We start from the raw sequence: 17,192 nt of genomic DNA, 5'->3' as shown, positions 1-17,192 counted from the left end.
GCAGACTAGATGGGCCGAATGGTTCTTATCTGCCGTCACATTCTATGTTTCTAACCAGGTCAATTTTTGTAAAATGAAAAATGAGGACACCCATAAAACACTTAAGCAAGCTAAAGCGCTTTGTATGTGTGAAGTGGTGCTTTAATGTTACTACATATGAATATAAATATGAAAGCTATGTTTTAGTACTTCTCGTGCCAATAAGCCACATATTTCACTGGTAATAATGTCAATGCAGACATCCAAGTTATGATGAAATTGAAATGAGTTAATCGTTGAACTAGTAAAAATAAAATGGCAATCCCTCATTGCTGTGTTTTGTAATGAGGGAATAAACCCTGAGAGCATAGATTGTGAGCATATTGTATGACAAGAACGGGTTACTAAATCATGTGATAGTTGCTTGTTTTACTATTATTCCATATGTTTTCCTTGACCCGATTCCTTGCAAGCTTCCATGAGTTCTGCATCCGGGGCTGGTGCATTGTGGGAAAGAAACAGACGTGTCCTTACTGCAAGGAGAAGGTCGACCTGAAGAGGATGTTCAGTAATCCGTATCCTTTTCACTAAAGTTTGAATTGCCACCGAAGTGAAAGTCACAATAGCTTTTTTCAGTTTGGCTATTTCAGCCTAAAATGTGGAGTTATCTTTGAATTCCTAACAAGTCAAGCTTTAGTTAATAACCCAGAAAGTAGAGTTTCATATTGAGTAGGGAATTCGGCATCGTTGGTAAATTGTAAAAAGCGGGTAGATGTGCAGTGTGTCAATGCTGTGACTTAATGCAAAGCGCTGATCACATCGAACCATTCTTCTGTTACTGAACGTGCTGCACGTCAGTGTGTGAACAGCAGGTGGAGCTCTGGTATTGTAGCCAAAATAGCATTTTATAATTCTGCTATTCAGCATCTGCCGCTGATAAGGCCCCAGACACGGCACCTCTGAGTGATTGTATAAATGCCACAGAATACCGTGTAAAATATTAATATAAAGCCACTCGTACAGTTCTAGATTCCCATCTCACTTTTATTCAAAGGGAAGCTATAGGCACCCAGGCCATGTTTTTTCAATAAAGTTGCCCCCCTTTTTTGTAACCCTGCAGTGTAGGTTCTGCAGGAATGGCAGAGGTTAAAGGGAACCTGTCAGGCTCTTACCTGACCCTCCTCTCCTCCGCTGTGATCCAAGGTAGATGCTACATTTCTAGAATACCTACCTTGTGAGCTCCTCCTGTGCTCCTGCCCTGATCTTCACTGATTTGTCCTGTTTGAGGAATCTTCCCCAAGCAGGACAAACGTCCTCCATGACACCGACACACTGGCTTTGTTTCCAGCTGTGGAGTTACCATAGCATGTGCTGTGCTTGCTATGTGTGGAGAGCAGGACTGTCTGCTGTTTGTCCCTTCTGCTCTCCTGTCAATCAATTCTTCATTATAGAATCTATTCTGAATAACTGATTGACAAGTGGGGAAAAAAATAATTTTTAAATAGGCTAGCGCTATGTATAGATGAAATTCCCTGCGTTTAAAAAGAACATGATTAATTAGGGCGCGATGGGCGGTGCCTTTTAGGAGCTCTCACTCTGACAGCCACTAGAAGCACTTCTGAGAAAAATTGGCAATTTTTTTTTTTGCCATTTTCATTTCATAATCTGAAGCTGCCCATCTCGGTATGGATACATCCAGGTTCCAGTGATACCAGTCGATTTGCAAACAGGGCAATTTAGCACGCTTTTCAAAGTAAAGCAATCAGCCAGGAACCCAATAGTATTGACCGGAAGATTCTGTTAGTTTCCATAGTGATGTCTACAGAACTTTGTCCCACTTTTCTGCTTAGGTCATTTTTATCAGGCACAGAATAAGGGAAGTGTTAAATAAGGAAACTGAGAACTGGTGACCTATAATCTCTTTGTATTCTAGAATTCCTGATGCTGTAGATGAGATCAGCTCTGTCATGATGTGACGCATGCAAGATATTTTTAAATAAACTGCAGGTATTACTGTACTGTAGTGAATAGTAAATTAGTGGCTGGGAGGGAGAGGACATGCAAAGCTCCCTGGGCCTGATAAATTCCCTGCAGTCCCTGATTTATTTTTCATACTGTTTGCGTCTTTAACCCAGTCCCACACAGATGGGAGAGACCTCACGTCATGTATGGCCAACTCTTGGACTGGTTACGATACCTTGTTGCCTGGCAGCCTGTTATCATTGGACTGGTACAAGGCATCAATTACTGCCTAGGACTGGAATAATCTCCTCCTTCCCCTTCCTAATTCTGAAATGGTCCAGATGCTTCTACATCGGAAGAAGAGGCAGCTCGGCCAGTGGCCATCTCCTGTTTTTTCCATCTTCTTCTCTGGATCTTCACCATTGGAATTTGGTCTCGGGGGCTGGAGAGGTAGAAGCCACATCTCCTTGTACTGGAGGGGCTTGTTGTATTATTTATTTATAACAACATGTGTCTATATTGGCACTACAGGATCCCATGATGATTGTTTATTTAGTGTTTTCTTTTTATCTCTTTGAGTGCTGGAATGCTTCGTACGTTCTGCACTGAAGGTTTTTCATTTAGACCCCAAGTTTGCAAAGACCCCAACTGTGGAAGAGTGATGATTTGTGGGGAGTTTGTTTATGTTGACAGTGTTAAGCTATTTGCTAATGGATTGAATATCAGCTCCTTCACTCTCCCTGAAGTCTCTAAGAACTGGTCAGCAGAGAATGTCTATCTTATTCAATTTTTTTTATTTATTTTTTTTGTTTCCCCCACCATCCTCCTCCTTAAGGAACACATTAAATTAATAGCTCACTTTGTTCTATGGGTAGAGCAAGTGGCAGCAGAAACCAGAAATATGGAACCCGTCTGCAAACTGCACACACAGACTGACAGCGCCTGCAGCCTTATTGCCGGGGACACCTGAATATCATCTGGCCGTGTCTGGGACCAAAGTGTTTGTAAACTTGTTTTTTGACTTTTATGGGAATCACAGCTGAGAGGTCAATGCCTTTTTACCAAAACACAAGACATACCTAGGTTCTAATTGTGTCTGTAAACATGGATGGCCACTTGGGAAGGGTTTGGGGTTTTTGTCACCCCTTTTATAGAATTGTGTACAGTTAGCATTTGAACAACTGTAACACCGCTCCCTGTGGGTGTTAAACTGGTTTGGTAAGGGTAAAGAAACCACTGAATGAACTGAGAAGTTGGTATTTCACCAACCCGGAATAATAGAAGACCTGCATGTTCACCATTAAGCAAATGTCAACTTTGTTTTTTTTCATTCATGAAATGGTGGGCATTGTTACTGTATCACTGTACAGGCAGTCCATATTGGTCTGTGAATTGCCCTGCTCGAGCACTGGCCCACAGACCTGACAACTGTGAGTTTAAAGGAAAACTGTCAACTTTTTAAATAAACAATGACGTGTATTACAGCCTGTGCGTGTTATTTTGTAATGCATTCATAAAAGTACAGACCTCTTGTTTAGTTCAACTCCTCCTCTAGCCTTGTTCTGAGGGGCGGTCATCCATAGCAAGAACCAAGCAGATGGTCAATACTTAATGTCAGTTTGGAAGTTCTGCCTTGATTTCAGCTCTTCGTATTGTGCGTGGTCTTAGCCGAGAGGTAGTGCGTCCGACTTGCGTACATTTCCCAAGTCATTTTGTGACTGGGGAGCTACTAATTGGCTTAGAGCATCAGCCGCCCCTTTGCCAGCGGCAGTATAAGGGTTTAGTTTTCAAGGTTTTTCATGGAGGAGGGAGTGAAATGGCACTGGTGAGAAGACTTTGGACTCATGAACAGTTCAACCACTAAAGTTAAGCCAACACAAGGGACTTCCTTGCGCCATAACAATTTCACTTCAGTGAAGTTGTTATAGTACCCAGAGGGTCCCTTCAATGTATATGTATTCAATAAAAATATAAGAAAGCAAGGCTGTACTGCATGTCATATTTTGTCTATGATAAAAGACAGTTTTCCTTTAAGTCAAATCTCTGATGGGATTATTAAATCCTGCACCTCCCATCGCTTGAGAAAGCATTCAGAGAGAACAGATCTGCTGGGAACTCATGGGAACTTATATTTACCCCTTTGATAATCCCAGATGATTTATTTCAGTCTTTTTTGGCAGTGTTTCCATAGTTTTGCTATTTCAGCTAGTTCATGTTAAAACAGTGAACCTTCTAAAACCCCACCACCTGTTGTTGGACTCCAAGAATTGTCTGGCTGCCATTATGTGTCAAATAATTTGGAATAATAGTCCAGCAAGAGTGAGTTGTTTTTGCCCCCTTGTAAACCTGTTTAGTTTGTACTCATCGTGTTCCCCTGTGGGATACCACGAGATCACTAATACTCCAGGCTGCATGCAGTCTTTCATTATTTATTTTATTTTTGGGTTCCTGAAATGCTGTCAGTCTCCCCATAAATGTTTAGAAATCCCCTGATGTGTTTCTCCACCTTTACCACTGAAGGCAGCAGGTCTAGCTAAATTAAAGTCCGTAAATAAATCCTTTATGTGCTGCTGGTGTCCATTCCTGTGTTAATACTTACTTCATGGTGTCTCCAGTCCTACAAGTCCTTACATTGTGTTCTAGGTAAATCTCGTCACTCTTATACCAGCTTTTATTTATTACCAATTATCTCTTAAAGTGCCGTCTACACCTCCCTCTATCATAACCATCTTCCTCTCCGCAGCCCCATTTTTCCATCCGATGCTGCTTTTATAAAGTATTTTTGTCTTTGTCGATATGGATATTGTGGTACCGTACAGCATTTTATCCAGACCCTCTATGATTGATGGTAAAAGCTGCGATTAAGTCATGTCATGTTTAATGTGTATCATTAACTGGTTAACAGTGGATAAATCCCAGTAACAGAGCAGTGGTAAGCCATGTAATGTATATTGAAAGGTCAATCACCAAAGCCTGTCCCTGCATTGTCACTGCTCAGTTCTCTGACATTTAGGAGTTAAATCACTTTTGTTTCTGTTACTAACTACATCTCCAAGACATTTAAAAATAAAAAAAATCACATTTTAAACTACACCCAGTTCACGGTCTATGGCATAAATCATTGTAGCATAAAAAATAAGTGCTAATTACGCCAAAAAGTATTATTTTCAGAAATAAAGACTCTTATCTGAAAGAGGGGGTTTCTGTTTTTAAATAAGGGGATTGATGCTTGTGTCTGCAGTTTTGGTAGGGAGTCCCCCTATGATTTTATTAGCTATGATATTTGTTGATCTTGGCTGCTATTGCTATCACCAGTAAGCAGCGCCCGACTACACCGGAAAACCGCATTCCACAACCGTGTCAGAATGATTACCGAGGCAATACGTTGGCTGCTCATGTTAACTGTAAAATCTAATGTGGTGGGATTCATTCCAGTGAATATCTGGGAGCTCCCGCAACCTCCAGCTTGCTCGATCATCAGCCAAGCCCCCTCTGCCCCGGCATTCCACTACCAAATCTCTAACATTTATCTGAAAAATGTGATGGTGTTACGCATAAAAAGGGAAAAAAGGATAGTTGTTCAGGGACAACTAAAAATTCAACTGTAAACCTACCTAACCATATCTTTTCCAGCCATTTGTGTATACTTTACAGGATTGTTGTTCAGGGATACCTACAAATAGCATTATGTCCATTTACACAGTTTTATGTATTCTTTTGTTTTTACATACTTTTAGGAAAAGGTGTTACAGATGTCGGCACAGTGTTTGTATTTATGTATTTTTTTTTTTCATTTTATGTGAGAAAATGTAAAATAATGTGTTAGTGTGCACAATACTCGTATATAGGGTGTCTTTAACGCATTGCAAAAGGGGCAGTTATTCCTAGGGGGTCCAAAGCAGCTGCCCCTTGAGCCCGCCGTGGTGTGTACGGCCCGTGTGGAACTACCACTGAGGGGGCCTATCGGGTGGCCCATGCTTTTAGGGCCACCCGATCGCAATAAGTCTGCAGGGGCCCAGTCAACACTGCAGAGCTTTAACAGCATGACCCGTCCCCCTGTGATCAGGTCAGCGCTAAGAGGAAGTGACTGCTAGTCACTTTATCCCAGCTAATGCAGCCGCACGGGAGGAAGGAAGGGGGACCGTAAACTGGTAGCACGACTCCCTCTCCCTCACTAGTCTTGTCCCACTTACACTCACCTGCCATTTACACTCACCTGCCATTTCTGTTCTCCAGTTTAACTCACATGTCCATTTTGATTCTGTACTATTCACCCTCAGCTCACACAATTCCACTTTTTCCAGAGTAACATTGACTTTCTCCATTCTACTTCTAGCCTGTGTGTGCCCACACTCACCCCTGTGCCCTGTGTGTGCCCACACTCACCCCTGTGCCCTGTGTGTGCCCACACTCACCCCTGTGCCCTGTGTGTGCCCACACTCACCCCTGTGCCCTGTGTGTGCCCACGCTCACCCCTGTGCCCTGTGTGTGCCCACGCTCACCCCTTTGCCCTCTGTGTGCCTACACTCACCCCTTTGCCCTCTGTGTGCCCACACTCACCCCTTTGCCCTGTGTGTGCCCACACTCACCCCCACGCTGAGTCGGCTGCACCACCTTATCCCTCATTCCTATTGGTGCTTTCGGTATAATCAGACCATTTCCTGGCTTGTATTTCCCACAATCACTCACACCATTTCCTATCTTTTCTCCGGACTTAATTCCCCAGTCTGATCTTAAAGAAGGCCCTGACTCCCAACAGCCACAGCCAGTCACTGGACCCTAGGGAAGTCTGTATGTGTATCTGTGTGTCTCTGTATGAACATCTTTCTATATTTGTATCTTTGTGTGTCAGTGTGTGCCCCTCTGTATCTATGTGTGTCAATGTTTGCATCTATATGAGTGTTATTCTGTGTATCTGAATGTTAGTCATTAAGTGTGTCTGTGTTCCTGCATGCGTGTCAGTGTGTGTATCTGTTTGTCTTTATGTGTGTGTGTATATGTATCTGCATGTATTTCAGGGTGTGTTTGTCTGTTTATCTGTATGTGTGTTAGTGTGTGTGTATGTGTGCCAGTGTGTATCTGTGTATCTGTCTTTGGATGTCTGTACCTGTGTATGTGTGTATCTGTATTTGTGTCAGTGTTTGTATTTATGTGTGTGTGTGTCTGTGTATGTATTTGCATGTATTTCAGGGTGTGTTTGTCTGTTTATCTGTGTGTGTGCGTGCATGCGTGCCAGTGTGTATCTGTGTATCTGTATTTGTGTCAGTGTTTGTATGTGTGTTTTCTCTAGGTGAAAAATAAGTGTGGCTAAGTCTATTGTGTGTTTTTGTGTTTTCTTTATGTGTGTGTTTAGGTGGAAGATGGGAGGGAGGAGACCAGGGTCCAATCAGCATTTAAGGTGGCCCTGCTCGTATACAATAAGTACATTTATACTAAGTATCTGTACAAAGTATGGCAGCGCAGGTTGTTCTTCCCACCTGCAAAGAATCCCTGTAATGCCCCCAGATCCTAACTTATTTCTTACCCTGCTGCCAGAACACAGCCAAGGTTTGACCAAAAGAGGGACGCCAAGTGGGAGCTGGAGCAAAAGCTGAGTACATTGGGGATCAATGGGTTAAACTTCATTTTACATTCGTTCAGGTTTCAAAATAGAATTTAGCTTTGTATTTCCAAGTTTGATGTTGATGTGAATGGAAAGGTCACCTCAGCTCTCATTTATCTGCTAATGACAGGGCGTAAGTGGATAGGTCTACTGACATAACCAGACACGATCAGTGATTTCTAAGAAATGGCATTCGGGCGAGAAATGAAAGAAAAACTAAAAGCTTATAATGGGCATTCCAGGCAGCTGTTCCAGCAATGTCCTGAGACGTTATTTACAGAATGAATAAACAAGCCGACTTACAATGTTAACATTCAGGGGAGGAGAAATTCACAGTAAAAGTGCCCGGACTTGCAATGTGGCCTAATCCCTGCGTTCCAGGCTCTTGCATTTTCTTCTGCGCCCTATCAAGCCCTTGTATACATTTTAAGAAATGGCAGAAAGTGTGCGAAAAGAAAGATGGCGACCTGCAGAATAGCAGCAAGCATTGGTTCAGAGAATCTCCATCCGCAGAAATCTCCTAATTGCACCTCCCAACATTCCCAATAGACCGAGAGGGGCGCTTTCATTATAGAGGTGGGGGTGGGGCTGTTCTGGGAAGTTTAAGGTGACTTACTAATAATAATTTATAGAACTAAACTGTAATTTGGAAGAACAATGTATCTTATTTACACAGACTGATTTCTAAACACATTTCTGGTAGTTAAAAGACATTATTGCTGTGGAGCTCTGTTATACCCTCAGACACATTACTGGGAGTATTATTGCTGTGGAGCCCTGTTATACCCTCAGACACATTACTGGGAGTATTATTGCTGTGGAGCTCTGTTGTACACTCAGACACATTACTGGGAGTATTATTGCTGGGGAGCTCTGTTATACACTCAGACACACCAACAATATGGAGCTCCTAGAAAAGAGGGAGATTGGGATAGAAAAGAGGGATAGAGAGGTTTGGCCCTAAAATAGGGCAAGTCCTCCCTAAAAAGGCACAGTAGGAAGGTATGCCATTCTAGTATCATAGGAGGTTAATTTTGAGGGATGGCCTGCAGATCACCACTCCCCATGGCCTTGTACTTACCACGGTGATCCCAATTTTTGAGTCCCCCTGCAGCAAATCAAGCTCTTCCGGGCCATGTGATCGTGATTAAATGACTGGATCATCAGTTAAAAAAAAATGTAAAAATCATTTCAGGGATTATATATATATATAATAGTCAAACACAAGGTCTTAGAGACAAAGTGGGCAGACCTATTGTGATCTTAGGGAGGGTGCAATATGCAACATTTTCAATACTGGTAGTTGTCTTGTATGGAAGTAACTGGCCACAGTGATACATTATCTAGATGATCAGTAGAGGAACCGAATACTATATCTCAAAGTACGCACAAGACCTTGGATCTGTTTTCATCTCAGAGATTAAGATTAAACCATAGGCCCATCCTCCAGTTTAATTTTTCTGGGTATACAACTGGACTCGATATTGCAGCCCAAGCCCCACGTCTTGCAGGCAGGTTCCAGTGTATCAGGGAAACATGGAGTCCTTCCTGGGCAAAAATATCTATTCCCATTTGGATCTCCAGTCTCTCCTTGGGTCACTGAACTTTACCATCCGAGTTTTCCCTGAGGTCGCTACTTTATTTCCCCACTACTCAGTCTGCTCCCTGGTTGACTAGTGGCAATTGCACTGACTCGCTGGACGTTCATGGGACTTCACTTCTTATTCCACTGGAACGGGAAAGCCTTGTTCATCCCCTCACTGTCTGACGAATCCCCGTTACCTGTACTGACAATAATTGGTTAAACTTCAGCAATCTTCGAAGTATATCCAATCGTGGCCACTGCACACGCCTGTGGTTCTCTGTGGCGGGGGATATCTGTCAAATGCTACTCAGACAAAACAAAATTATAAATAAAGGTTGATCCTCACTAACAATAATGATGCTAATTAGGAAGTTGACTTGATTGGAAGCAACACAGCAACCTTACCTTATCCATATACACATACCTGGCCATCACAACATAACAGCCAGCACCTTCTCTCGATCACAATAGTGATGTCGCGAACATGAAATTTTCCGTTCGCATATGCGAACTTCCGGGGATCCATGGCAAAACTCCCATGGAAAATTACATAGTTGATGCAGAGTCTGGTGTCCGAATAGTTGAATTGCCGAAGTGCTGAAGTCTCGAAGTGCCGAAATTACCGAATTTCCGAAGTGTAGTAGTGCCGAAGTTCCGAAGCACAGTATTGCCTAAGTACGAATATACTTACCCAGTGAAAGAAGAAGAATGTTACACTGTATACAATTTCAAATAAAAAGTATACAAACATAGACAGGATTCAGCTGTAAGCATTTGCAACATTTACAACAATCAAGTAACACACATTCATATAAAATGTAAGTTACTAAGCCAGTCAGTGTAATGACAGGAATTAATAAGTAGATAGCTCCCTAATACCGTGGGAATTAGGGAGTTATCTACTAAAAGGCTGAAAGACCTAAATTGGTCTTTCAGCCAAATTTACTAATACTAAGTAAAAATTACTTAGTATTAGTAAATTATGCCCCTACTCGCTATACCGCGAGTAGGGGCATGTCTATTAAACAGTGAGCCGTCTGTGGCTGCTCACTGTTAAAAAAAAAAGGGGTCCCCCCTCCCTGAGCGGGTGGGGGCCCTAAAGTAAAAAAAAGGGGGTAGGACATATTGTCCTCCCCACCGGCCCCCACCCCTGAGCGGCGGGTGGGGGCCCTAAAGTAAAAAAAGGGTGGAGGACCTATTGTCCTCCCCACCCCTGAGCGGTGGATGGGGCCCCTAAACAAGAATAAGGGGGGAGGGGGTGACTAGGGGTTTGGGGACCCCTAGTCACCTGGGGGGGAGGGGGGTTAAATTTTCATTTAGGGCCCCCACCCACCGCTCAGGGGTGGTAGACAGGGGGAGGACAATAGGTCCCCCCATTTGTATTTAGGGCCCACACCTGCTGCTCAGGGGTGGGGGCCAGGGGGGAGGACATTAGGTCCCCCCCATTTGTATTTAGGGCCCCCACCCACCGCTCAGGGGTGGGGGCCAGGGGGAGGACATTAGGTCCTCCCCCCCCAATTTTTATTTAGGGCCCCCACCGCCGCTCAGGGGTGGGGGCCGGTGGGGAGGACAATAAGTTTTCCCCCCTTTTTTTACTTTAGGGCCCCCACCCGCTCAGGGAGGGGGGACCCTTTTTTATTTTGTTTTATTTTTTTTTAACAGTGAGCAGCTACAGGCTGCTCACTGTTTAATAGACATGCCCCTACTCGCGGTATTGCGAGTAGGGGCACAATTTACTAATACTAAGTAATTTTTACTTAGTATTAGTAAATTTGGCTGAAATACCAATTTAGGTCTTTCAGCCTTTTGGTAGATAACTCCCTAATACCGTGGGAATTAGGGAGTTATCTACCAAGCGGCTGCAACAAAAGTCCCGAAAAGTCCGGAAATGCGGGAGGGATAATGTATAATAAACACAGGTTACTGGCTATGGGGGGATAATGTATAATCAACACAGGTTACTGGCTATGGGAGGGATAATGTATAATAAACACAGGTTACTGGCTATGGGGGGGGGGATAATGTATAATAAACACAGTTACTGGCCATGGGAGGATAATGTATAATCAACACAGGTTACTGGCTATGGGGGGATAATGTATAATAAACACAGGTTACTGGCTATGGGGGGGGGGGGGGGGATAATGTATAATAAACACAGTTACTGGCCATGGGAGGATAATGTATAATAAACACAGGTTACTGGCTATGGGAGGGATAATGTATAATAAACACAGGTTACTGGCTATGGGGAGGATAATGTATAATAAACACAGGTTACTGGCTATGGGGGGATAATGTATAATAAACACAGGTTACTGGCTATGGGGGGGTGTAATGTATAATAAGCACAGGTTACTGGCTATGGGAGGATAATGTATAATAAACACAGGTTACTGGCTATAGGAGGGATAATGTATAATAAACACAGGTTACTGGCTATGGGGGGATAATGTATAATAAACACAGGTCACTGGCTATGGAGGGATAATGTATAATAAACACAGGTTACTGGCTATGGGAAGATAATGTATAATAAACACAGGTTACTGGCTATGGGGAGGATAATGTATAATAAACACAGGTTACTGGCTATGGGGAGGATAATGTATAATAAACACAGGTTACTGGCTATGGGGGGATAATGTATAATAAACACAGTGTTACGGTTACCCTTAGGCTAGCTGAGAGCTGGACCGTTTAGTTGTCTGGATTCCTAGTTGCTGAAGAGGGGAGAGCCGAGTTCTATAGTATTCCATGCGAGTCCTGTAAGTGTGGAAACATCCCACTAGCTATAGCATAGCTAGGATACCTTTTCTACCCACAAAACGAGTCAAAGCAGCGATTTGAGGGTCAAGTAAGAACTGAGGACTGGGCTGACCAGCCTGCTTTTTATTGTGGTTACATGTCAACAGGATACTCCCAGGGGGAGGCATAAAATCACCAATCACATATTGGGTACCTCCCACACATCTCCTCCCCTCAGATAAACAGTTAACCCAATTATACAGTACATAGTTTCAACCAAGTTCTGGATGTACCCCGAAACCAGGGGGTACCCCTTTAAATCCTACACCGCTGTACAGGTCTTGTTCAGGGGAGCAACATATCCGAAAACCAACCTGTTCGGATGAACGGTTCAGGAGTTAGGGGTTTTCAAAGTTTTGACCGACCGCACAGACTTTCTGGCCGAAAATAGTTCCACACGTTTAGGCCTTGCGGTCGGTCTCCGTTCGTACGGGAAAACTCCACGAACCCATGGTCATCCATAGTTATCCTGGAGGTCGCTGTACTCCCCTTGCGGAGAGTAATCGTCCTACCGAACGGTGGGCTGTTCGGTAGGTCCAGCACGAAGTTATGCTATCCTGGAGGTCTCAGCGGTGTTCGCCTGGGTGCGTCTCCGTTTTTAGTTCCAGACGATTGCTGGTAAACACCGCTGTTCGCACGTAAGATGGCCGCGAACACGTGCAAAGTCCCGAAATGGCGGCCACCTATACGCTTACACAAAGGATTCGTGCTGAACCATACCAACGACTGCACATAAGGCAGAAAGGCGAACATAGCATTGAAAAGTACACAGTGCAATAAGGTTTTTGTAACAGTTTTGTAACAGTGCTCCCTTTTTGTGGAACACTCTGGCAGACACCGTCTGACCCCTTTTCGGGGCAGACTAAGGCTGTCCAGACCGCTGGTTATGCTGGGCTGAGGTCCGTTTGTCTGGACAACCCGTCCGCATTGCCATTCTGTTTCCCGGGTCGGTAGGAAATGGTGAAATTGAAGGGTTGTAATGATAAGCTCCAACGTAATAACCTGCCGTTATCTCCAGAGACCCGGTTTAGCCACACCAACGGGTTATGGTCGGTGACCAGAGTGAACTCTTGTCCATATAAATAGGGAGTCAATTTCTTTAATGCCCATACCAAGGCCAAACACTCCTTTTCAATCGCTGCATAGCTGACTTCGCGGGGCAGGAGCTTCCGGCTGATGTAGGCCACTGGGTGCTCCCCTCCATCTTCACCTACTTGGCTAAGGACGGCTCCCAGCCCGAACATGGAAGCGTCTGTATGGACGATAAAACGTTTGTTAAGGGCTGGGGCCGCCAGAACAGGAGCATTAACCAAAGCATTTTTGAGGGCCTGAAAAGCCGTTTCACAGTGGGGAGACCACAGGACCTGTCGAGGTAAGTTCTTCTTGGTCAAGTCAGTCAAAGGTTTGGCAAGTGTGCTGTAGTCGGGTACAAATCGTCTATAGTACCCTGCTGTGCCCAGAAAGGCTAAAACCTGGGTTTTTGTGATGGGGGTGGGCCAGTTGGCAACAGCTTCTATCTTGGCCGGCTCTGGTCGCTGTTTTCCGCACCCCACCCGATGACCCAGGTACTGTACCTCGGCCATCCCAAAGTGACATTTTTCTGGTTTCAGAGTCAGGCCAGCCGCCCGGATCTGATCCAGAACCATTCCTACGTGAGCTAAGTGGTCCTCCCAGGACTCACTGTGAATCGCTATGTCGTCCAGGTATGCACAGGCAAAACCCTGGAAGCCATCCAGGAGTCTATCTACCAAGCGCTGGAATGTAGCGGGGGCGTTCTTCATCCCAAACGGCATTACCTTAAACTGGTATAGGCCGAAGGGGGTGACGAAGGCCGACTTGGGGATAGCCTCCGGGGCCAGGGGAATCTGCCAGTAACCCTTACAGAGGTCGATAGTGGTCAGGTAATTTCCCCTGGCTATGCGATCAAGTAGCTCGTCTACCCTGGGCATAGGGTAGGCGTCTGTTACTGTTTTTTCATTGAGTCTCCTATAGTCTACACAGAACCGGGTTGTCCCATCTTTCTTGGGTACCAGGACAACCGGGGAGGCCCAGGGACTATCGGAGGGCTCAATCACCCTGAGTTGGAGCATCTCATCTATCTCCTTCTTCATTCCGGCTCTAACGGCCTCGGGGATGCGATACGGGGGTTGGCGTAAGGGTGTTTGTCCGGGGGTATCGACCTGGTGGGTAGTTAAGGTGGTGTACCCTGGTTTCTGGGAGAACGTGAGGTGCTTGGACTGGAGGAGTGTATTGAGCTGCTCCCTTTCAGTGGGGCTAAGTCGGTCTCCTATCTGAACCTGGGTCACTACCCCTGTGGGTGGACTCTTTTCCAGCAAGTCGGGAATGGGTAGACTGTCGGGGTCTTCCTGGGGAGGGCAACATACGGCGGTCACGTTCTCGGGGCGCTCCAAGTATTCCTTGAGCATGTTTACATGGAACGTCCTCCTAAGGTTGTTGTCGTGACAACTGGCTATAACATAAGTGGTGTCGCCCCTTTTTTTCTACGATCTGGTATGGGCCCTGCCATGATGCTTGTAACTTGTCGGTCTTTACCGGCTTAAGTACTAACACCTTTTGTCCTACGGTAAAGATTCTCCTTCGGGCCCCCCTATCGTACCATACTTTCTGTCTTTTCTGGGCCGACTGGAGGTTAGCCTGCACTGATTTGGCTAGCTGCTCCATGCGGTCCCTGAGTTCCAATACGTATGGCACAATAGGGACGCCGTCCGTTTCCGTCTCTCCTTCCCAGTGTTCTCGGATCAGGTTTAGGGGGCCCCGTACCTTTCGTCCGTAGAGCAACTCAAAGGGAGAGAACCCTGTCGTTTCCTGGGGCACCTCCCGATACGCAAATAGGAGATGCGGCAGAAAGCGTTCCCAATCTCGGTACTCCTGTGTGAACGTTTTGAGCATTTGCTTGAGGGTTCCGTTAAACCTTTCACAAAGTCCGTTCGTTTGGGGATGATAGGGTGAACTCAGGAGGGATTTAATTTTGCACACCTGCCAGAGTTGTTGGGTCAATTCTGCTGTGAATTGGGTGCCCCGGTCGGATAGAATTTCTTTTGGAAATCCTACCCGGGAGAATACTTGTACCAGGGCATTCGCTACCGTATCCGCTTGGATGTTGGACAGGGCGACTGCCTCGGGGTACCGGGTAGCGTAGTCTACTACGGTAAGGATGTAGCGCTTACCGGAGGGACTAGGGGTGGCCAGTGGTCCTACTAGGTCAATAGCAACCCTGCTAAAGGGTTCCTCTACAATGGGCATATTGACTAGATGCGCTTTAGGGTGATCGCCTCGCCTTCCCACTCGTTGACATACATCGCAAGTATTACAGTAATTCTTAACGTCAGCGTGTACTCCTGGCCAAAAGAATGTGTGGGTAATGCGGTGTAGCGTACGTGTTATAGCTAAGTGACCTGCCAAGGGGATGTCGTGTCCTATTTTGAGGATTTCCTGACGGTATTTGTGGGGTACTACCAGCTGTCGCCTACGTTGTCCTTTTTTTTCTGTCAAGCGGTATAGTTTCCCTTTTTCCCATAGAAAAGTTTCGTTATCTGCCCCGCTCCCCCCTGTCTCTGCTCGTTCCCGGTATTTTTGTAAGGTCGGGTCAGTCCTAGACTCGGTCTCAAAGGTGACTGGGGTGTCCCAGGGTATGGGGTCTAACAGGTCAAGAGAAGTCGGGGTTGGTCTTACCTGGGTCTCCCGCACTGGTGAGGGTTCTCGGTCCGTCCGGGCTTGTGCCCGTGTAGTCACTGGGTTCGCTTCGTTGTTATATACTGGTGCATAGGCTGAAGTCATGGGGCCCAAATCATTGCCCAGTAGTACTTCAGCAGGTAAATGGTCCATTATACCCACGTTTACAGCTCCTTTCCCCGCTCCCCAATCAAGATGTACTTTAGCGGTCGGGACTTTGTACACATCCCCTCCCGCCACTCTAACGGCCACGGTCTGCCCTGACCTCTTGTGTTCTGGCACCAAATGACTTTGTACCAGTGTTATGGTAGCCCCTGTGTCTCTCAACCCCTCGGTAGATCGCCCTTCGAGCCATACCTTCTGCCGATGGTGCTGTCGGTTATCCGAAGCCGCATATACCGGGTCTGCCTCGTGAAGCGGCCCCAAATATTCCTCCATAGGGGTCTCCTGGTTAACACAGAGGGCTCGGGCAGGACGGTAGGGCCCAGAGGGGTAATTGTAATTCCTGGGCGTCTGGTGTGTGCCAAGCGGGCAGTTGGCCATGAAATGTCCTGGTTGCTTGCATCGGTGGCAAGTGGGCCTAGGGCGATCAAAATTGTTATTGGATGACCCTGAGTGTCTGGGGGGCCCGGCGGGTACTGGGGCCCGGAACTCCGTACGAGGAGGTGCACGGTAAACCTCTCTGGGCTCGACCCGTGCTGGAGCCCGGTAGTTTGTGGACTCGTGAAGACGTGAATCGTAATGTTCATCAGCTAATTTGGCCGCTTCTTCTAGAGTGGAAGGTCGCCTGTCTCGCAGCCACTCCTTCCCTTTTTGTTCCATGCCATCGTAAAAATGTTCTAAGAGGAATAATTGTAAAATTTCCTCACCCGTCACAGCTTTACTTCCGCTCATCCAGTGATTTACCGCTCTCCGCATTCGGTGCGCCCATTCCATATGTGTATCGTTAGGCTTCTTTTTCGTGCCCCGAAACTGCCGGCGATATGTGTCTGGAGTCACCGCGTATCTTTTTAGCAGAGTCTCTTTAACTCGTTCATACTGTGTCACTTCCTCAGTACCCAAAGTACGAAAAGCTTCCAGGGCTCGCCCAGATAGCTTCCCAGACAGGATCGTGGGCCACTCTCTGGTGGGGATCTGGTGCAGGGCGCATTGCCTTTCGAAGTCTGCCAAGTACTCATCAATTCCTGTCTCGCTCTCCAGGAAGGATCGGAATGCCGCAAAGGGTATTTTAGGCTTCCCAGCAGTTTCGACAGGAACGATTACTTGTGGGGCTTCAGCAGTGCGTTGTGCGTTGGCCATTTCAATGTTGTAGGCTCGGGTCTTTTGTAAATCCGCGTCTGCCTCCACCATCAATTGCTGTATCAGTTCTATAGATGGGTTTGGCCCGTATAAGGGAAGCCTCCCCCGAACAATTCTTGCCTTTGCATCATCATCCGTGATTGGTGTTTCCGCCATGGTGGAGCTTTGATCCAGTTCTGTCAATTCTGCGATCAGTTCCCTCTTTGGCCGGTTGCTGGCGTGCCTTCCTCTGCTTTCCAATAAATCCTTCAGGGTTGTACGTTT

At 45.9% G+C, this 17,192-nt stretch overlaps 1 protein-coding gene across 1 annotated transcript in view; it reads left to right on the top strand.

The window, feature by feature from the left end:
* The window catches only part of RNF121 (ring finger protein 121), a 33,441-nt gene extending 28,307 nt beyond the window's left edge, over window positions 1-5,134 (top strand). Inside the window, exons 8-9 of the mRNA XM_063432963.1 lie at window positions 453-554; window positions 2,125-5,134. Coding sequence (XP_063289033.1) covers window positions 453-554; window positions 2,125-2,245 — 223 coding nt within the window. The 3' untranslated portion in view covers window positions 2,246-5,134. The remainder of the gene's footprint in view (window positions 1-452; window positions 555-2,124) is intronic.
* Window positions 5,135-17,192: the final 12,058 nt, after the last annotated feature.

Source organism: Pelobates fuscus, chromosome 1 (assembly GCF_036172605.1).
Source record: "Pelobates fuscus isolate aPelFus1 chromosome 1, aPelFus1.pri, whole genome shotgun sequence".
NCBI classification, from domain to species: domain Eukaryota; kingdom Metazoa; phylum Chordata; class Amphibia; order Anura; family Pelobatidae; genus Pelobates; species Pelobates fuscus.
The sequence above is the reverse complement of the archived record's forward strand: the minus strand, read 5'-3'. Positions and strand labels throughout refer to the sequence as shown.